Consider the following 23,383-nt stretch of genomic DNA (forward strand, 5'->3'; position numbering starts at 1 on the left):
CCCCATTGTTGCCACTTAGTTTAGTGATAGCCTTGTAGGGTACTCCTCTTTAAGGCCTACCAAATTTTGTGGCAACAGCGCCTCTAAGTGGTAAGGTGGGATGAAAGGAGGTAATCAAGTTGACTAGGTAGGATTTGGACGAATCTTGTAATGTCTATCATCTGCGACTCAACACCTCACACATGAAAAGAGCTGGGCATATTCAATCAGGATAGTGGAAGGTGTAGGGGGATCCTGAGAGTCACAAAACAAACAGTGATATCTCATGGTTATTGTAATAGTTGGTGCAATTGAAAATGAAATATTTCTCAAACTCCATCTCCTGCAAATGGTGTAGCTGACATATCGTCTCCTCATGTGCATATGGTGATTAGACTTAACCTAAAGCTATTGAGATCAAACCACAAACTTGCTAAGTGTGAACTTGAGGTTTTGTGGATGATGGCGTCAAGTGTACTTGATGCAAAACATAAGCCCCTCCTTTTGCCGCAGGAAATACTTGAAGGAGAAGCCCATCTTAGAGCCAAGATCTTGGAGATCAGAGATCTATGTAACCTTTATGTACTATCAATAAACATCTTCTCTAATAGCCATTTTAATCTTCTGTTTGAGGGGAAGGTGGTGGCTATGGACATATGAAGAATACATGAAAAATGGGGGACACCTGATAGAGATTGCAATGGACTGGCGAAGTAAGGAGGCTTTAGAGCCTTGTCTCTGTTTTGAGGGGCCAGTGTAGACAGTCTCTGTTGAGGAGTAAAGGGCCAAGTAGGAGTGCTATTTTGCACTTTACTTAAGTTGTAATGATGCATATCATGTGAAGAAAGAAGACAAGTCTAAAGATGCTCTTAGGGTGCAAGGGATGGGCACCAAAGTCACCCTGCATGATGGCCAGTGAGGTCATTCATTTGCAGCAATCATACATCTTAAAATAAGTGATTTTACTCTCTATCTAACGCAATTTCTGACCATGGTTGTTTTTGAGTTAACATGTCATATTTGTGAGACTGGTTTCCTAACCTCTTTTTGCAATAGTACCTCTTTGCTCCTTACGTTAGACTTTATTCACTGAACCTATGATAATTTCATGAGTTTCTTGTTTGTTATTTGTAACGGAAACTTCTTTTAATTATATTATTGACTATTTATAAATTCTTTCGTCTTTTTGTGTTTAAATATTTGGAGTTGCTAATTTTGAATTGTACATTAGATCATTGTGGTTGATTTATGATTTGTGTGCAATTAGTGATTCTGGGAGAGGAAGTTCATGGTTATATTCTGATATCTTATCATTCTTTTATTTTGTTATCTTATATGCCATTTTTAATGATGCAGGACCTTACTAGTGTAGTGAACACCCTTCTTCCATTGGCCTCTACTCATGATACAAGTACGAACGGGTCAGAATTTGGATTAGCATTGAAGGTATTCTACTTTTGATTTTTTTCTACTTTTCTATGATCTGTGTATGCTTGGAGCGGTGAATAAATGTGCCTTTTATTGTTGAAAGTTGTAAGTACAGGACATTTGAACTTGAATTTTGCTTCCTTGAATCTTGAATTTCTCATCGAGTAAATCTAAATGGATAATGAAATGTATTTGAGGAAGTTTATTTTGATCTACCACATAGTTACATCTATCTTACATTAGAAACATAACTTATTATGCATAAGAGTTTTATGGAGGCATATGTTTCCATTGGTTGTCTTTTGGTGGAAATTGAGGAAAGCATTCAAAATATGTTTGTAAGGAATGGTGCTATAGGAAAAGTTAGGAGTCAAGGTATCTTGATGCTTATAAAGTGTTTTGAAGTAGTTCTAAAGAATAAAATTAAATTAGGGTAAGAGAGTTTTATGGAGGCATATGTTTCCATTGGTTGTCTTTTGGTGGAAATTGAGGAAAGCATTCAAAATATGTTTGTAAGGAATGGTGCTATAGGAAAAGTTAGGAGTCAAGGTATCTTGATGCTTATAAAGTGTTTTGAAGTAGTTCTAAAGAATAAAATTAAATTAGGGTAAGAGTCATAGTATCCTCATGATGACAACTGAGAGCCCTACGAGTTCCCTACTATACATTGTAGGCCTTAACTACTTTCCATCTTGTTCTTCCGAGACTAGAGATTAAGGCAAATGTGATGAAATTAAGTAGCTCACTATCTTTGGAATGACATGTAGATTCATGTTTTAAACAACCACTATTGTTCATTCTGAATTCTTCTAGATTCAACCTAGTTGAGGTTTTTGAGGATAGCCACATTATTTAACAGCTCCTTGATGCATCTGGGATATATGTTTCATTTCTCTAAATACCTTCTCAACAGGCCAAATGTTTATGCCATAATGAAATGCATTTGTGCTAGGATTTAAGTGCATGAACAAGTTCACTATAAATGTTGATATTTTCATGTGTTACATGATGAGTTTTAAATTTATGTTATTTGTATTTTGGCAATATGAGATGACTATATGGCACTGATAACTAATTAAAATGAAATTATGGAAACAATCTTCTTGTTAAGACTCAAAATATGGTGTCGGAAAATGGGGTGCACACGTTTATGAATAGCAATGCTAGATAGAGAAAACAACTCTTTAATAATAATGCGGTAACAGTGCATCTTTCACACACCATTAATCACCAGAGGTGATGTATTTATAGTATTTCTAGTTGGTTAGGTGGTGTAACAACTTAGCCTCCAACATCAACATTTAATATTACATTGATTCAAGTCGCAAACACAAAGTGACATAAATATCAAGCCAAAGTCTGAAGCCAGAGAAAGATCTAGACCAAACTCCTAAGGGAGTTTTGTGGGGACCAAAATTCTCTGGATTGCAGATCTATGATCGCTATTGGAAATGGCTTAGAAAAGAAGGCATGTAGGCATTGGTGCCATGCAGCTCTGACATAAATTGATCCGAAATTTTCCAGATGCTGATTCAGAAGCTGGAGTGGAATCTGTCATTTCTTTTTCCTGAGTTTGCACAAAACAAATCTTTGAGCAACTTCTTGGATTTAAATGTTTTCATTTGTTTTCTGCTAGTATCAGCAAAACTACGGAAAAATACTCTGCTACTGACCACTGAATTCTGTGCAGAAAGATGGTAAATATATCACAACAACAAACTTCTGCTTGCTAATTTATGGCAGCTATAAAAACTCCACACAGACTAAGACGATTGTTCAAAGATGGATGCATAGGAAGAGGTGTTGAAAGATTTCAGAGAGTATCTTTTCAGGTGAACATGAGATAAAATAGTGCCTGCACAGTTATCTCATTCCACATTATTCAGTGGCATAAAACTATTTCCCATATTCCAAACTGGAGATACATGACCAAGTGGTAAAACTATGGCTGACCACTGTGGGATTCATTTTCCTTAGCAACAATATACATACCTTCAGAGAGGGTCTGCAATAACGCTGTTCCATAGCGAATTAACGTATAAACAAGAGTCACAATGGTTTTGGTCAAACTGCTACACAGTTCTCAGTCTCTGGTTGCATCATGCATTGTCACACTTTTGATTCGTAGTTGAAATTGAGTTTGACAAGCTTGCTGCTATATTTATTGGATTGTGTGCATAGTCAATGATGGATCGACTCTGAAGGCAGAAGCAACGAGCAGGTCTGGTGAATGCAGAAGTAGCAAACAGACTCAATGAAGTAGGTTGGTGCCTACAAATATTTGTAACAGTGGTGATTGGTGTCTCGAGTAGGTTGGTGCCTACGAATATTTGTAGCAGTGGAGATTGGTGTCTCTATTGGGTTGGTGTCTACCACTATTTGCAACAATGGGAATTGATGTCTCCAGTAGGTTGGTGCCTACAAAGAATTATAAAAAGATGTTTGTGGTTTTCTCCTTAAAGGGTTTCTTTGTAAGTCTCGTGTTCCATGTTCTGCAACTGAGATTTCATATGTGATTGTTTTCTTATGCTTCATGAATGTTTGAAAAGTAAAAATTGTCTTATACAGATTTAACCCCTCTCTTAATATAAGTGTGTGCTCAACACATTCAAACCCCATTATCCTCCACATGTGTGCTATTGTTGATTTTCTACTGCAATCAAGGATAGTACAATTTTTCAAACTGATAACTACTTCCAATGATACAATTAGACTTATTTAGAGCATTCCAATCATTAAGCAGTTATACATGAAAAATTTCAACCATTAACTTCTTCAGTAGAGCAATAAAGATCGCAGTAAACAATAAAGACAAGAGACCAAAATTTAGGTCAGCGACCAGGGCAAAACCCATCAATCTTTCCTTATGAGAGAGAGTTCAATTCATCAAAATGTACATCAAAATATTCCAAACAAAATTCCAATCTCTGACCTCAATATTTCCAAAGTCAAACCAGTCAAAGGAGAGAGAAAATAGTCAACATTGGTCCAAGTCAAAGTCTGCAACAGGGGCTGAATTTTGGCTTGAGGTAGCTGAACAGAAGGGGCTGAAATTCAACCAAATCACAATCAATGAACCACAGTCAGATTTCGGTCAAAGCACAAAAGTTGACCTATGGTCAACCCTTGGTTAACGAGCCAGAATAGGAGCTGAACTTTTGGTCAACCTCAGTCAACAAACCACAAAATCTTGGACTCCAAAACCAGTCAAAATCTCAGTCAAACAAAAACAATAAACCGAAGTCAACGCTGATCAAACAAAAGATAATAGAGCTGGTCAACGCTGAAATATTCTTCTTCTTTTCTTCTGCGCATGCATGGATGAATCTCCTTGTTTCAGATTGATGTGATGTGATGAATGAGATGCCAAATGAGGCCAATCGAACTTCTATTTATATGTGAGTTAGGAGGAGGGTTTTGACCATAGGTCAAACCCATTCAATGAGGGGGCTAACTTGACCAAATGACACCGACTTGGTCAACATGAAAAATACAAATTTTCTTCTTTGCTTTGCCAATGAAAATACCAACTGAAGCTACCAATTTTCAATAGCAACAACCTCTTTCCAATGATAAAACAACCTTGATCCGTGAGAAATGACTCAACATGTGTATGAATAAGGGAGTGTTCCATGAGAATGAAGTGTATGACCATCACAAAGTGTTATCCCAATAAAATTAGGACATTAAGCGCTATATCTTCGGTGTTAACCTCTCTAACCATAGCATTTACACCTGAATAATCACAACATAGTGGATTGCTTCAAAAAAGTTAGTGTGTATCTTATCAGCTATCACCATAAGGTTATGATAGACATCTCAAACTTTAGGGTGTCCTCATCAAAAGCTGGCATGTCTTCAATTCTCATCCATAGGTTGAAGTCACGCAAACTCTGTGTAAAAAATGCTAATATTCGTTCCATAATGCTCGCTATGCATATTACAATGCCCTAGCAATGTCACAACTCTTGATGCACGTTTCACAATGCCCAAGGCATTTGTTTACAACTCCCAATGTATGTTGATTTGACTAGCTTGGGAGGTACTACCACATCCTAGGGTACAAGGTTTGGAGAAGTTGACGTTTTCAATTCAAGAGGCTGGGAAGGAGTCCCAGAGTGTCGAAGAAGCTTCTTTCTGGTCAGCAGAAGGCAGAATGATTTCATCAGAGTTCAGTCCGAGGCCAGCTGTCCAGCCAGCGATGCAAAGAAGCGTAAAGGTTGACGCAGAGCCTCAGCAGGCTGAAATTCTGAAGGCAAGTTGTGGGAGATTGCTTGTGGGGTGAGGAAAATTCCTCTCCAAATTTTTGCCAGTGTTTCTCTATAGGATTGCCAGTTTCGGCATCCAGTTGTACTCAGATTATTTCACTGCTGCTTAATATTAAAACCCTCAGCTGCTGCACCGGTTTTCCCAAGTTGGGTTTTTCTGGGGACATTTGTCCAAAAATAACTATGTTATTTTATGTGCGCTAGCATTTCTTCCAGCGTTTATTCTTCCACAGTTTTATTTGTGTAGGTTGTAGTGCGAGTTATTCAATATTTGTTGTAGCAAACAATAAATAAATTGTTAAATTAATATAACAATTAGGAGAATAATTTCCAATTACTGCAATAGGATTTTGGTTATGGAATTTTCACAGCGATATTAGACTGAGTCCAACCCTGTCTGTGACTGAGGTTTGTGGAGGGGCCAAAGATTGTCAAATGGTGTTTAAGGGCTGCGTTTTGGCTGAGACTTATGGAGGTGTGTAGGTACAGGTGTGGGGTTGAAAGAAACCTATGAACAAAATCTCTGTGGATTGTTAGTGGCTAGTACGAAGCCCTAAGTAACGTGGACAATAGGTAGACTTGTCACAGTGAGTGGGTTGTGTATAATGCCCTAAGAATTGAGCTTTTGGGAGCAACAAAAGAGCAGTTAGGAGGGCAACTTGTCATGCCCTAGTTCAATAGGTTGCAGTGGACAACATCAGTGCCAAGAGGGTAGATCATCAAGCCCTAAGTCTAGTCATCTTTGGAGCAGCAGAGAGACTAGAAGTGCACAGAAGTTGAATACCTTATGAGCAGTGTTCTTTGAAGTGGCAAAGCAGTGATAGAGGGCAGCCTATGTTTCGACATCTTGGAGCAGCGAAGAGTGATTGATAGAGTTGTATTGATTGCTGAAGATACATGCATTTGTGAGGGTATAGACAATTTTTGAGCAACAGAAGAGGAGGCAAAGTACTTGCTAGATGTGTTCGAGGTACGTGGACTGAAAGGACTATAGTGCTTACCTTCGACAAGTAAGTCAAGTGTATCTTGTTTAGGGAAAGATTGGCGATCATAATTCTTGACTCCAAGCCCAAGTTATTCTTGTATCAAAGCTGATTGTAAGGGCCATGATCCCTGGTATGAGAGCCCTAAGATTGCTGTATTAAAGTTTGTAACATAAAAAGTATTGGGTTAAAATTTGTCTTGTGCACGAGATTGATGTTGAGAAATCTAGGGCATCGAGGTTAAGTGATTTCTCTTCAATTCGGTAACTTCTTGTGAATGATTTTTACTTTCTTAGATTAGGATCTTCCTTTACTTAGATTATTAGTTTTCTTTTTCATCAAACAACTACCAATGCATAAATCATAAAGAGAAAAGAGACACATTATATAGGCTATCAGCCAGGGCCAAAACCTCTCCTTCTTGAGAGGAAAACCCAAGCAAATTCTTCTTCTTATAGAGAATCCAATTGACGAAGAGCAAGACCAAGACCTTTTTCCCACTGCAAAACCAAGTCACAAACCTTACTTGATGAAATCCTTCGTGAAACAAACTTGGTTCTCTTTCCTTCTCCTTTGGTCAATGCAAGTCAAATTGTCTGTACTACTGCAATTACGGTTTCATCCACAGTTTTGCACCCTCAACTTATTTTATAGCCTTGCGATTCTCACGTGTGAGCTGTTTGGAGGTATCTTCCTTCTTCGCTTGACTAGGAGACTTAATCTTATGACTTTGGCTGTGACATATGCTGATATAAAGATCTTCTTCTGTGCTTTTTCGCTGACTAAGAAAACCCTGCTGCAGAACCTTTAATATATGCCACATGTGTGAGGAAAAGGTACCCAAAACAATGCCTACATAGCTCAGATTCTTCTCCTTCTTCTTGTGCTGGATGGGAGGCTTCTACTTCTCTTTTTCTCACTTTCTGTTGTACTTCAGATGCATGACTGAATTCTGTCCCTAGAATGAAAGTTAGCAACCGATAAATAGTAGTTTTCCCATGCAAATTAGCCAACATGACTTAGAGACAAGGCCAACATTCCTTTAAGAGATTATCTTTCTGCCATCTTGAGCCGACATGAAGGAGAGGTCTTGTGCTTATCTTGGAGGGCTTTCATGCTTAATTTAATGACTCATACAAAATGTAACATGCCCAAGAGGGGTCCTTCATACATGACATTTACTCAATTTTGAATTTTATGACTAGATGACAAAACCTAGAGGCTCACAATGGGAGCCATTACTAAAAATAAAATTCCTTGCTCATGAAACCCATGAGACAAGCATTACAATAATAATTTTATTTTTTTTCTTTTCATCAATTACATAAAATCATACTTACACATGTCATTATGAAGACCAAACCCAGTTACACTTTTCAACAATCCCTCTTAACTAGGGAGGTATTCATAATGGTACTTTGTCATTTTCAATCTGAAGAATTTCTCATAAGAAGAGTCAGATTGGTAATCCATCTGTTTAACATCATATCAACCAACATTGTCACATTGTAAGGCCTTGACTAACAACTCTATCTCTCCATGAGATCTGAGCACAATGTTGGCGAGACCAATGATGTATAGACACCCTCATCATTGTCTCTTTTAGAACATACCTCACTTGGGTTCTCAGGGTGTGTTCCACCAGGACTATTCTTATCTTAGATTCCCAGTCCTCAAAGAATATCGGTCCTCTATGACTACTCTTATCTTGGATGCCCTAATTCATCCTCAATGAGTATCGGATGCCAGATGTTTACCCAATCCTCCATTCTGTCTTCCCAAGTGAAGTCAAGAATGATGTGTCTATCTCTCCCTTATAGTTAGGGAGGACATATCTATTCCAATAAAGTAATGTACTCATTCTTATGGAAGGAATGTACCTAAGCTCCCTCTTGGCTTAGGAATTTTTGCTTCCAAGTTTCTACCAAGTAGGAAACTTATTTCCAGGCTCCCTCTCAATTAGGGACCTACAACAGCTCTTCAGGTGGAGATGATGGGACAAAAATCTGCTTGAAGAACTTCTCTTCACGATGTCATGGACTTCTTTTTTGTTTCTTTAAGAGTCTTCATGATTGGGACTTCTTTATAGGGTACAAAGTACAAACCATCCATCATTTCATCCATGAGTCAGTCATGTCATCATCGGAAAGTGATCCATCTGTTCATATCTGGCCTTTTTTCATGCCATGCTGCCTTCTTCATGCCATGTTTCCATAAGGATCTTTCATCCTACTACATGGGCATCGGTAGTGGAAGTCATCCATAGATCTTCCCTCGCCAGATCTACATAAGCCCATCTAGATATTTGTTCGAAAATAAGAAATGAACACTTAAATCAAAATTACCTTTGTGATAGTCTTTCATCATGACATCTTCTAGTTTGCACCAATACCCTGCATACATATCGACACATCTCCGAAAGATATATATTGTCAAGGGTCTCTTTCTTTTTCAGACTCCATCAGAGTCTTCATATCTTTCATGGAGATATCCTAGTCAAATCTTCTTGGTCTTTGGATGTTGATTGCCTTTTTCCATGGTTGCATATCCACAGTCTCTTCCTTCTTTTCTTCACACATTTCATTCTCAGGAACTTCCAATTAGAGTTCTTCCATTTAATGTCAATCACCTCATACTTCATATGAGGACATATTATGTTGATTTCATCTAGTTTGTGTGTGACCCATGCATTCCTGCATTCCTTCAAGGGAGGAGATCCTTCCTTTGATTATGCTCTCAAGATAGAGCATTGATCCATGTTACCTGCAACCATATGACATGACTCTTCAATATAGATTGTAAGCATACATATCTCATTTTGTTTTGGTCATCCTAGACTTCCTGCAGCATCTTCCTTGATTGAAAAAGGTTCAATCCCTTGATCTGCTTCACCTTTTATGTCATCATATCATCATCCCATGAATTCCACAAGTTTGGAACACTTGCTTCCACTCTTGATTGGTGAACCTTTCGATGAAGATTCCATCAGAGAATCATGAGGATATAAAGTATCCCCATCAGCAGATGTTTCCTTTTGAGAGATGTATGATGAACCTTGTACTAGATGACCTTCTTCTTTTATTTCCTTAAGTGCTACTTATGTTTCTAATGAGGTTCCTGTTACCCACCACTTCGTGGGTGATATCCCTAGGAGAAAAATTTCTCCATGATGAACCTCAACCGATGGAAGAAGGATGTATTGCGGTCTCCAGCCTTCAGCCACAAGCTCCTGGATTTTAATCACCAATATTCTTCCTCTTTTTTGAAGGTTTGGTGTGCAGAGCGTTGGGCTTTCGTTTCCTTCTCCAGCAGCTCTGATGTAATGTCGTTGTTTTCCATCTCTGTTTGCAAAGTCTGCAGAGCATAAACTGATTCCTTTCTTTGCTCGGTAGGGGTGGATCCAGGTTTCTTAATCCAATTCTTCAGCGCAAATTTTGTTGCTTTTAGCTTTTGCTCCCAGACATAACTAGGGGATCCCGTAAATGTTTTGTCCCAGGCTGCCTTTACTGTCTCTGTAAAACCTTCCTTCTCGGTCCATAAGGGGCTGAATCGGAAAGGTATGGGCCCTAGGTCTTCTTCATCCTCCAGGAGGAGTTGGATGGGTTTATGGTCAGAAGCTAGCTTAGGCAGAATTTTAGTAGTTATAATCTTCTTGTTCATCAATATGGAGCTTTGTACCATGAATCTGTCTAATCGAGCTGAGATGTGATCCTCTCCTGCTCTATTATTGGACCAGGTGTAAAGGCCTCTAATGGGGTTGAAGTCCAGCAAGTCCCACCGCTGGAAGAGTTCCTCCACTTCATCTAGCATGGGGTCTCTGTTACTTGCCCCTCCCCTCTTTTCTTTTGCTTTCATAACGATGTTAAGGTCCCCTGCTATAATAATGTTGCAAGGGGAGGTCTGCTCTAGAAATGCTGAGAGGGAGTTCCAACATTCTCTCTTTTCATTATAAGAAACAGGAACATAAAGATTGAAAAGGTTAATAGACAGCTTACTTGTTTTGTGCATCAGTTCAGTTTGGATCCAGTGCTGGGTTTCCTTGTGGTTGTTCAGCTGAAGGAGGTCATCGTTCCAGAGTGTTGCCAGCCCTCCAGAGGTACCCCTTGAGCTGACCGCTTTACCTGCTCTTTTATTCCACTTTGTGCTGCTGATCTCTAGAAGGGCATGTCCTTCTATTTTGGTCTCTTGGAGCATGAGGATGTCTGAGGGCTCCGCTTTCATAAGATCCTTGACTGCTTCTATTTTAGAGGGATTCCCCAATCCTCTACAGTTCCAAGAGACGAGATTCATTATTTACTTGAGGGGGTGTTGAGCCCTCCCTTGGAGGGCCTTGGTATGGTGTTTTGCCCAATAGACATTTCTATTGTGGCTTGGCTTCCTTGTGTTTTAAGTCTTTCTGCCTCCTCCTCCCTTTTTTCTTTACGGGATTTCCTTACTGCTTTTTTCGGATGGCGCTCGTAGGTTTCATCTTCTGAGGAGCCGGAGCTTTCGACTGGTTTTTTCCTTGCTATTTCTGCATATGAGCGGTTGGATGGGCTGCCCTGATTGGCCTCACTTTGGATTTCTTCCCCTATCTCCTTATTTGGTGGAGGAATATCCCCCTGTTCTTCATTCTCTTGGGCTGGGGTATCTTGAGAACTCTAGGCCTTCTCTGCCCCTTTTGGGTTTACTTCTGGTTCCTGGTTTGCTTTGCTGCTGCTAGGGTCTCCTTCCTTGGTGCCTTTGCCGGTGCCTTTTTTTTTTAAGGGTGCGTTCTTCTGGACCAGACTCCATTGTTCCCCGTTCTGTTTATCTGCTTGCTCCTCTGATCTCTTCTTGCAATTCTTTGCGAAGTGACCGTGACTATGGCAATGTCTGCATTTAAAAGGTAGCTGTTCATAGTCCAACTCCTGGACATGCGTCCACCCAGCTACAGTGAGTTTGATAGCTTCCGGTAGCCCCTCCTCTAAATCCACTTCTAGGCAAATACGGACACATGAATACTGGTCTTTTCTCGCTGCCTGATCTATATATTTTCCCAAGGCGTTACCTATGATCTGAAGGGATTTTTGATTTCAGCAGTGCAGAGGCAAATGAGGGAGTTTGACCCAGACCGGAACACCTGAAGGAATGTCCTGGGTGGGATCGAAATCCGAGGACCATTTGTTCAAATAAAGGCCCTGAGGCCCCATGAAATATGGTCCGTTTCTAAAGATCAGACCTTTGTCATCAGGGTTTTCAAAAACAAACACGAAGAAACCCTTACCTACGAAGTAGCTTTTAACTTCTTCTTTGATCAGAGGCTTCCAGTTCCTTTGAATCCAATCCTCCACTGACTTAGGAGGTGGCCAGAGGCCTGTGAACTGGCCTATTAGGCCTCTCTCCGCAAGGTTCAGCGCGGCTTTACAGGTTTCTTCTTCAGGTAACGCTACAAATGTGATCGAGTCTAGATTTTTAATGAATTTCTGCTGAGAAACCGAAGGGGGGCGCTTTGGGCCTGAAGCTATCATAGCTCGAAATGCAATCACCTCCGGTGGTGTTGATGGGGGATCAGGGTCCCCAATGCCCTCCATTGGAGCAGCAGTGCGAAGCATGATCTGAAGGGCGCTGGGCGCCGAGAGGTGAGGCGGCCTGCAGTAGGCGGAGAGAGCTAGCGCGCGCAGAGAACAATAAGAAAAACATAGGTTTATGGTTTTTTTAATGTCGATAAGTTTGTTTATAAAAGATATTATACAAGGAAAAAGGGATTAAAAAAAAATGAAAATAAAAATATATAATATAAAAAAAGACTGGATTTTTTTTTTTTTTTGGTTAAAAGAAAAAGAAAAATGAAAAATCTATTTAAAAAAAAAAAAAAAAATAAAAGAAAAAGAAAAAGAAAAACAGCAACCACCCAAATCGACACTATTGCTCCTTGCTCCACTTTAATCAGCCGCACAGTAACTACCCGTTGCCACTGCTACTGTCGACTACCAGCGCCATCATTGCCTTGACTGTGGTATCAGAAAAGAAATATAAAGATCTCGAAGACATGTTTTACAATACATCAAAAGCAAAGGACGAAGAAATTTTGTACCTAAGAGACCATAATAAAAAAATTACTTGAACAAATCAAGAAGTTCAAGGTTAAGAAGCAAAGATTTAAGCAAGAAAATGAAAGTTTTGAGAAGAAAATTAGTGAGAGTCTATTAGAGAAGGAAGAAGAAAATTTGCGCTTAAAAACCCTTAATCAAAGGTTATTAGAACAAAGACAAAATTTAGAAGTTGAGAAGGATGTTAAGAATAAAGTCAACAATCCTAAAAAGGAAGAACTTTCATGTTTAAAAAACCATAACCAAAATCTGCTTAATCAGATTAAGAAAGTTATGGATGATAAGAAATCATTGAAGAACTTGTCGCAAAAGAAGTATCAAAATCTCCAGATGTAGCAGTCCAAGTTGAAGAAGAGGAAACAAACACAAATTCCATTAATCTCATAGTTCAGGCAAATCCAAATCCTGTTGAGTGAAGACGTATTCATACGTTGTAGTTCAAACAATGGAAATTCCAAGTGATGATTTAGTAGCCAACTCAACAACATCAATACTTGAAGTAAATCAGGAAATTGCCACACACATGATAAAGGAAAGTCAAAGTGGAAGAACTCCTTATTGACATCCGAATCACAATAGTAGAGAACTCGATCAGTTTGCATATCGTATCACTCAGAACATAAACAACAAACTTATGTTTCAAAGAACTCTGAAGTTTGCACAATTCAATCCAATGATAAAAATTCATCACAAGTTTCCAGTAACGGCAAGATTCCACAGAAGATTGATCTAGGATGGTCAAATCCCTTCTCAGTTCGACAATTTTACTTATCGCTCAAAGGATCATATCGTCTTGAATTAACGAAGATGAAAGTACTGAGACGAGATGATATTCGAAACATAAAACAGATTAAGCCCCTTAATCAGTAAGCTTTGGGTACAAAACATTTCGAAGAGGAAGAAAATGTTATGAATACAATTTATATAAAAATAATAAAATTAATGTAAACAATATTAATCATAATAAGTTAACTAAATAGTCATTAGTAACAAAAAGGCATGTCTTTGTGAAAAATCGGTTAGCCGATTCCTACTGCAGCAACTGATTATATTTCACCTACTTGTTAAATTAATTGAACAAGTTATTTGCAGTTTTCTACGGCAAATACTGAAATACATACATTGCAACCTACACCAAAATAAAACTGTTGAAACTAAATAAACATCACACACATCTACACAATTATTTTTGTACAAAAGTCCCCGGGAAAACCTAATGCGGGAAAACCGGTGCAACAGCTGAGGGTTTGTATTATTAAGCAGTAGTTTTCTGAACACAATCTTTGGATGCCCTCCTGGCTATCCAATACGGAGAATATCACTGACAGAGAGATAAGTGAGATTACCTGACACTATCACAGGAGACCCTGGCTGATCCAACCACTGAATGACTAGCCCAATGTTACTTGGGAGCGGGAGCGAAAGCGGGGAGAGGGAGCGAAAACGGGTGCGGGAGCGACATTTTCAAAAGCACCCGGTTTGGGAGCGAATCCCGGAGCAATTTTTATATAATATATATATTTTTTATATTTTGATACATATATATCAACAAAATATGTAGAATGATAAATTAGATATAAAAAACATAAAAAAACATAGATTGATCATTGAACCATATAACATCAATCATCTAGAAGTTATAATCTTCGTCAACCACGTCCACAAGTTAGTAACATACAACATATTGAGTCTCGTGAATCATGATTCATCAATCTTAAAGTTTCAACTTCAAGCTTTCAAAATTGGAAATTCAATATATAACATTTATCATCATTGATCACCAAAGTTGTACTTGTAAGCTAAGTTTAACCATTACAAGAAATAATATCTAACATGAAATGAAATGTTATAAAATTAATTATGAAATGAAATGAAACAACTTTCGTGAAGCATCATATTCATAATTCAGAATCATTACCAATGAGTTATAATTGCCAACTTCAAACTTCAAACTTAAATTGTCATATATTGTTTACAAAAAATATCATTATGATATGAAAGAGTCAAGACTCAACGGTTATGAAAACTAATAGAAACTAGAAAAGACAAGTAAATTGTAAATCTATTATCTACTACTTCATGTGGCCCTTGCCACGAGAAGTGTCTGATGTATGAGCAGGTCGTGGTGGTCTTCTAGGAGTCTCCTCCCACACAGACCGACGACCAGAACCAGAAGGCACATGCCCTCCACGTGAGGGTGTAGATGGAGGCGGCGACAACAAAGGAACAAGACTCGGAACTCGAGCATTGCTACTGGATGGTGGAGGTGGCATGGTTATTGCTTCATCTTCATCTCTCATAAGTTCCGCTTCTAGTTCTTCAAGATGTATAGTGCAATCCTCCAAATTATCATCCTCTGGGTGGTTGTCCTAAATTATCATCATCCTCTCTCATAAGTTCCGCTTCCAGTTCTTCAAGATGTATAGTGCAATCCTCCAAATTATCATCCTCATAAGCCTAATCATAGTAATGACTCAACAACTTCAAGTTGCAGTGCACATAAACCAAGCTTTCTGCCCGATTTTCATTGAGTATGTTTCTTTTCACATTATGTATGATGCTGTAGGTGCTCCAACACCTCTCTGCAGAAAAAGTATTTACAACTTGTGAGAGAACTTTTTTTGCCAATTTTGGCAAAAATCCTTGGCCGCCATATGATTCCCACCATGTGAGAGCATCAAATCTGTCTCTATCTTCCATTGCATGAAAGATACCAAACAAACTAGTGCAACTGAAGTATCTGCCTAATTCAAGACGCACACTAGCACATTCCTCCCTGTCAGGTATCAACTTTTCTAATGCTTGCAAATATCCTGTAGATACCTCTTCATCTATATGGGGTTTGACCCTAACCCCACCCCCTGGTGCAGGTTGGCCCAACCAAGATGCAAAGTAGTATTTTGGCGTAAGGATATACGCCAAGCAATGTAGTGGAACATTAAGTTTATCCCACCGTATACACACACAATCGTGAATCAGTTTATACAAGTTGGGATCATTGTTATGAACAATATCTTTTATTTTCCCCAACATGGTATCCATCTGCTCATACACCTCGCCAATCACTGGTTTATTTGTATCTGCAAACTGAATCATGTGATAAACGGGCTTGGTGAAATCCAATACTTGCCTCACACGTGCCCAAAACATACCATCAAGAGTGGCCTCCTCCACTTGTTCAAAACCTTGCTTGTCAGCCGCATTTGTAGCCCTTTCCTTTAATACCTGCCAGTGTGGACTTGATACCATGCTAGCCAATGACTCTCTTACCTTCAAAGGGCACCTGAAAGTGAGGTAATAGCTACCAAATCTAGTCCTCGCAATCTTCAACAACTCCAATCTTGAGTGACTGAGGAAAAGTCCATGGGTATTGCTATGATTTGTAATAAATTTTATCATTTCTTTGCCTCTCTTGTACAAATCACCAATCCATTTGTATTGTTCGTTTTTGTTCTTAACAATATTATGCATCAAAAGGTTCATTGTGTGAACCAAACGCCCAGACCAAAATATGTTGGGGTATTTATGCTCAATAATTGCTCCCGTTGCCTTACAATTAGGAGCATTATCAGTGATGACTTGGATGACATTGGATGGCCCAATACACTCAATTGTTTCAAGTAATGGTTTTGTAATGTTGATGCCGGTCTTGAACTTGTCTGAGTAATCATATGCTGAAAGAAAGATGGCACCACTAACAGACACAGCAAGAACATTTATCAATGGCTTGCCTTTTACATTTGTCCATTCATTAGATACAATGGACACCCCATGGTCAGTCCAAGAACTTGTCATTCTATTCAAAGAATGTGATATTTTTGCTTTTTCATGATCAAGTCCAACGATTCTTTCCTTGTCATACCCTGGGCTCTTGTATCCTTTAGGGGCATCATTTATGGCAGAAACCATTTCATGCCAATAAGGTGAGCGGAGAACATTGAATGGTATCCCACATGCATAGAGAAACCTGCAAACTTTTGAATCCACATCATTCCTACACCATTCATCAAGGAAATCTGATATGCTTCTACGCCTTAAACCTGGTGACCCTGTGTCTCCATATCCACTGCCTTGGGAGGATGCTGAAGGAGTTCTTTGTGCATGTGATTGTGAGCTTGGTTCAAAGAAACCCTTTGATTTTTTAGATTTGTATTGGGCTTCCTCCTCTTCCCTTATGTATTTGGCTCTATCTGCTGCTAACACACCTGAACAAGTTTTGATTCCTATTTGTTTATCTCCATCCCATGGCCTTTTCCCACAGAGGTGCTTTCTGGTACGAGTGTATGAACCTGTGTAATTATTGTTGTAATGGGGGCAATGAAATTTAGTGGTTCCACCCCCTTTCCCTGCTTCAGGCCTATTAACATATTTCCACAATGGAGTTTGGTCTTGTTTAGTTTTTTGAGCTGACTCATGTTCACTCTCCTCCAGCTCCTCCTCACCGGGGTTTTCATCAAATCCACTATGACCCCCTTCTTCATTTTCAACCCTCTTTTTTCTACTCTCCAACACCATAATAACCAAAAAAGGAACCAAGAAGAAGAAAATGCCAAGAAATATAACCATGATGTTTGAATCTGCAAAAAAATGGAATGAGAATGGGAATGGGAGAAAAAAATTATTTATTTACTTAGTAATGATTCATGAACATTAAAAAAAATTGCTAGAACCTACCTCTCTGGCCTCCAATCTCCCCACCTTTCTTTCACTTGCTCCTTGCTCCTTGGCACTTGCTCTCTCTTTGCACCTTGCTCCTTGCTCTCACTCTCACTCGCTCTCTCTTGCCCCTCACTCTCTCGTGCTCTTCACCCTCTCCTACTCTCCTCTTGCTCTCACTCTCTTCTAAAATAATGAAATTGATTGGAGGGAGGGTTTATTTATATTCCCTCCCTCCCTCCCTTTCCTCCCTTCCCTCACTTTTTCCCCCAAAACCGATGACGCTTTATTTTTTTCTGGCTTTTTATTTTTATTTTTATTTATTGTTTCCGCGCGCGATTTTTTTTCGTCGCTCACCGGCCGGGAGCGTTTTTTATACTTGGAGCGGTCGGGAGCGATCGCTCCCTACTTCTCTCCGACAATAGTCAGGGAGCGTAAATTTTTCCCGGGAGCGCACTGTCGACAATAGGCAGGGAGCGGAATTTTTTTTCGGGAGCGCGCTCCTGACCCGCTCCTGAGTTGCTCCTGCCTAGAGCGCGGATTGGGAGCGGGATCGAGGGGCGGGGGGGGGTGGCACTCCCTCGCAACACTAGACTAGCCCTTGGCTGCCTCTATGCTGTCTTTGCGCGGTCACTGTGTTAGCGCAACGTCACACTGTCTAGGGTCTGTGTCACTCCTCCCAGCTGATCGATTTGCCTTTGAGATTTTGACTTCTGCTTTGCCAATCTCACAACCCGGCTTCCAGCGACAGAAATCGATCCTGCTTCCAGTGACAGAAATCGATCCCTCCTGCAAATTTCGGATCCCCTCAAGGCTCTGTGCTGCCTCTGCGTGGCCTAGCGTCAGCCTCTTCTGGCTCTGCGTTGCCTCTCCCGGATCTCTCTCTTCCTCCTTTGTTGAGTATTCTCGGATTAGGAGAAATATCCAACTGGAACCTACCCCTCATTGCAAAATCTCACTTTGAATTTTTCATCGGCAGCTGCTCTGCTTTAGAAATCCGATCTTCTGAACTCTGCTCAGTGTGTTCTCCAAGTGCCCATCAATGTCCTTATAATCCTCCAGTTGAGAACCAATGACCCAAATTAGATTCTAATTGATGGCTCATATCATTTGGACTTGATCTCCGTCTTCTTCTAGAAGTTTGAGCCACAATTAGATTAATACCCTTTAATTATTTTAATTTCCTAAGTTTAGACTTAGGCACCCATTAAAAATAATTAATTGTTTTAGTAAAACTGTCTCCGGGTGAAATTTCCCAAAACGATTTCTAGGTATTGGGGAATGCATGTGTCCTAGCCTCCCTGCAAATATTGAGGCTTAGAGCACATCTGATGCTACCAGAAATCAACACTCCCTCTTAGCAAGAAATGTGCTCTAGCAATGCGCCCTGTTGAAGCATCACTCTGTGCTGTAACATCTCCTTCTGCGCTGCTGATGTCTGACATCTCTACCCATCAACTACTGCGCCAATGCTGCATTTGTACTGTTGCTAACACTGCCATTGCCAACACTACAACCGTACTGCAACTCCCTCTCAAATTTTGCATCCGTGCCGCTGCTGGTACTGCCATTGCCAACACTACATCTGCACTGCAACCTTCTCCAACTGCTGCTGCTACTACATCAGCAATGGAAAAGCATCCCAAATTACTGAACAAGTGTTCAGTATGATGCATCTCGTTGCTGGAGTCTGACAGTTGCTAGTCTCTACGCTGAACCTCTGAAGTCTCTGCCCTGTTGCTGACCTCTGCTTTGTGCCAATTGCACTGTTGTCAACTCTGCTCTGCGCTGCTTAGTCTCTGGCGCTCCCAGCGACTGCAACTATCACTTTGACACTCCTCTGCACCAACTGACATTGGTCCATTATGCTACTTCTGATCTGGGCTCCTATAGCAAGGAATTGATTCGAGAGGTGGGCTCCTCAAAGATAGTGCCCATTTGCAGTCTTTTCGAACTACAGTTCTAGATCACCCCACCTCCCTTTTGGAGGTATCTGGGTTGTCATGGCAAACTCTTCCTCCTCGATCTTCGCATGTGCAGCCTTCGGATCATGCTTCTCATCTTTGTCCTCCTTTTTGAGAGGACACTGTGTTGGGTAGTGACTGAATTCACCGCACCTGAAGCATTTAATCTTCGAGACATCCTTCTTCTGCCTCTGCTGCTCTTGCTACCCCTTGGATGCGAGGGCCACATTCTCTTCCTCCTCCTTGGGCTTCGACCCATTGCTGCTACTTCTGTCAAGTTTACACTTGACCAAGTCTCTCCTCAGTTCCTCTTGCTTAAGAGTTGCCCACATTCCTTCCCAGTCCGACAAGTTCTCCTTGCCCAGGATGCTCTGGACAAATACTTGCCACTCCTCTGAAACTGAGTTGAGGGCTAGTCTTACCATCTCGAAACACTGAGGAGTAGACCTCACAACTGCTAGCCCATCTCGGGTCTCCTAAAGCTTTGCAAGGAACGGATCAATGCGTTCCCACTTCTGCATCTGCATGGACCTCATCTTCTGCTCTAAGTACATCTTTTGCTACTCGGAAGATCCCTGATATAGTGTTGACAAAGCATCCCACATCTCCTTGGCATTGCCTCTGCCAACGATGTGATAGACTACATGATCCTTCACTTCGTCGAGGACCATTCTCTTGGTCCTCGCCATTTCTCCCTTGTACTTCTTGAGTGGATCTGCATTTGCCAGCTCATCTACCATGTTGTCAACGTAGATCTTGAGAAAATGCTCATCCAGAAGGCACGACATCCTTGCCTTCCAGATCACGTAGTTGGATGCACCATCCAACTGGTCCTGATCTCGCAATCCACTAGCTGCTATCTCTGCCAATGAAAAAGTCGAATGACCTCCTCTCTCCTCAGCGCTGCTGGGCTGGCCTACGCACTCCCTGCTAGAGTCAGTAGATCTGTTGCCCCTTGCTGTTGCTCAGCAAGTGAGAATTCAAATTCCATGGCTAAGAATTCTCTGAGGAAGAAATTCCCTCAAGTGTCTCTCTCTCTCTCTCCCATTGATGCTATTCTGCCAACAACTGCTGCAAAATAACTGCGTCCCAACAGTTAAATAAGTTAAGCTAACTAAGTTGGCTCAGTAAATTCGAGCTAGAAGTCTATCTAGAGTCATGTAGAGTGATCCCTAAATTTTAGGGGCTCAGGTTGAGTTATTATTGAGTTGTAATTATTTAATTCAGTTTAACTGAGTTAAATTTAGTTAAACTAGTTCTAATTGTTGGAGGAACTAGTGAGTGGTCAAGTGAATCAAATTGGATTTAATTCACATGCAGTGATCAATCAGATAACTGATAATTCACTTATAATAACTCATGCATGTCAGTTCAAATGAAGACCTGGTTGATATTAGAGTTTAGAGACAGTGTACTATCAGTTGTATAATTTTCCGAGTTGTACAGATGGTGCATGCAATCAGTAGAAGACCTATGATGGATTGCGCAGTTGTGGTGAGGGATTTTCCCAATTAAATATGGGCTAATTCCCTTAGGGATTGCACAAGGAAGATTTTCTTATTCTTGATAATTACTTGTGATGTTTCTTATTATTATGATTCCTTATATCTTATTTCTTTTAGCTCATCAAGCAATTACCAATGCAATAATAGATAAAACAGTAGACACCAGATATAGGCACTATGCCAGGGCAACACCCCCCTCGAGGGAAAACCCAGTAAAGAAATTCTTCCTTTCAATGGTATTCTTTGAGACTCTTCACCCTAGACCAAGACCAAATCTTCCCTCCACACCAAGTCAACCTCCCCGAATTTTGACCTATTTCTAGCAACTTCGACTAGGCAACAACATCCGACAATTGGCAGCTTCTAGCAACAAAGAAACTTGGAAGACTTCGATCTCCCAATCCATGAGACGAAACAAAGAGAGAGAGAGGCACCAAAATTTCGATTTTTCCTTTCTCCTTAGACTTCTCCAAACTCGCACTTACTTCGGATTCCCGGCAACAGACTTCGCACTTTTCCCAGTGACAAGAGATATCGAACTTCTTGTGTGGGAGTGATGATTCAAATGACTTCGACTAGCTTGTATTTATAGGCTTTTTGTGGGTCGAATAAGTGTCCTTAGGCCGACTTGATCTTCTTCTAGGCCGACTTGGTGTGGAGGATACATAAATAACTTTTGACTCAACACTTAACCTTTTTACATGATTCAAAAGCTCAAGAAGGGTCTCTTTAAAAGTACAATGACTCTATTGACTCGGAATAAATCCTAGAAGTCCTCAATGGGGACTTTGACCTAAAATATGGTGACCCAAGCATGAAACCCCAAGCCCCCCTCTTATACTTTTCTTGTTGAGACTTCAATGGCTGAGATTAAGTCTCTAGTCAATGGTTAAGATTAAAACATGACTTGATCCGTCTTTGAGATCATTCAAGCCCATATTTTGATTAATACCCATTAATATTTTAATTTTCCTAAGTTTAGACTTAGGAACCCCATTAAAAATATTAATTATTTTAATAAAATTCAATCTGGGTGGAATTTCACCAAAGAGTTTCTAGGTTCTTTAGAACTCATGTGCCTTAACCTCTCCACATCCGATGCTACCAAAACCTAACACTCCCTCTTAGCAAGGAATGTGCTCTAGCAACAATGTCCAACTGCGCACTGCCCTCTCTCTGAAGCACCTCCTTTCCGCACTATTGCTGCCACAAACATTGTGCTGCTACTTCAACTGTACCGCTGCCCATGACACTGCCACTGCCACTGCTGCATCTGTACTACAACTCCCTCTCAAATGCTGCATTTGCTATGCTACTAGCATTGCCACTGCAAACACTGCATTTGTACTGCAACTCAGTTGCTGAGAGAAGCAACTGAAAAACATCCAAAATTACCGAACTTAACTGTGTTCAGCATAATACCATGACTGTTGGAATCTGACTATTACTAGACTCTGACCCTCTGAATCTTCTGCGCTGCTATTGACTTTTGCATTGTGCCATCTGCACTGCAACCAACCTTGCTCTGCTAATCAGTTTCTAGTCTTAGGCTACTGCATCTGTCTCTCCAAACAATCCACTGCATCATCTGACACTAAGTCCATCTCGCTACTGCTGAATCTTGGGCTCCCGTAGCAAGGAATTGATCCAAGAGGTGGACTCCTCAAGGATCCTGCCCACATGTAGTCCTCTCGACTATAGCTCAATATCGCCCCATTTCCCTCCTGGAGTTGCGTGGACACTCATGGCAAACTCATCTTCGTCAATCTTTGTTGGAGCAACCTTAGGGCCATGTTTCTCATCCTTATCCTTTTGCTTCAAAGGACATTGGGATGCAAAGTGGCCCATCTCGCCACATTTGAAACATTTCACCTTTAAAATGCCCTTCCGTTTCTGCTTCCGCTGTCCCTTTGATGCTAGCGCTGCGTTCTCCTCCTCCTCCTTGGTCTTCGTGCCACTCCCACTGCTGCCATTGAGGTTGACCTTTACCAGGTCCCTCCTTAATTCCTCCCGTTGAAGGGCTGCCCACATCTCCTCCCATGAAGGTAGTCTTTCCCTGCCCAATATGATTTGGACGAAGATTTGCCATTCATCCAAGACTCCATTTAGGGCCATCCTTTCCATCTCGGTAGACTGAGGAGTGGACCCCACTGTAGTAAGCTGGTCTCTGGTGTCCTGAAGACGTTGAAGATAGGAGTTAACTCCCTCTCCCTTTTGCATCAATGTCCGTTGCAACTTTTGCTCTAGGTACATCTTCCGCTGTTCGGAAGAGCCTTCATACAGTGAAGACAAAGCTTCCCACATTTCTTAGGCTATATCCTTGCCCTACAAGTGTGAGACCACATGATCTCGAACTCCATCGAGTATGAACCTCTTTGCCTTCCCCTACTCGACCTTGTACTTCTTCTTTTGATCATTGTCAGCAGGGACAACCACTACACTCTTGACGTAGGCTTCGAGATTGTATTCTTCCAGAATAGTTAAGATTCTGGTCTTCCATATGACATAGTTGGAAGCTCCTTCCTACCT

At 40.6% G+C, this 23,383-nt stretch overlaps 1 protein-coding gene across 5 annotated transcripts in view; it reads left to right on the top strand.

The window, feature by feature from the left end:
- Positions 1 to 23,383, top strand: part of LOC149190806 (ARM repeat superfamily protein) — a 500,919-nt gene that overhangs the window by 82,073 nt on the left and 395,463 nt on the right. For all 5 annotated transcript variants that reach the window (XM_089412272.1, XM_089412273.1, XM_089412269.1 and 2 more), the window contains one exon: positions 1,336 to 1,425. In XM_089412272.1, the coding sequence (XP_089268398.1) occupies positions 1,336 to 1,425 (90 nt within the window). The remainder of the gene's footprint in view (positions 1 to 1,335; positions 1,426 to 23,383) is intronic.

Source organism: Pinus tabuliformis, chromosome 3_1 (assembly GCF_031772625.1).
Source record: "Pinus tabuliformis cultivar Carrire ecotype Pingquan chromosome 3_1, CPIR1, whole genome shotgun sequence".
Classification (NCBI taxonomy): Eukaryota; Viridiplantae; Streptophyta; class Pinopsida; order Pinales; family Pinaceae; genus Pinus; species Pinus tabuliformis.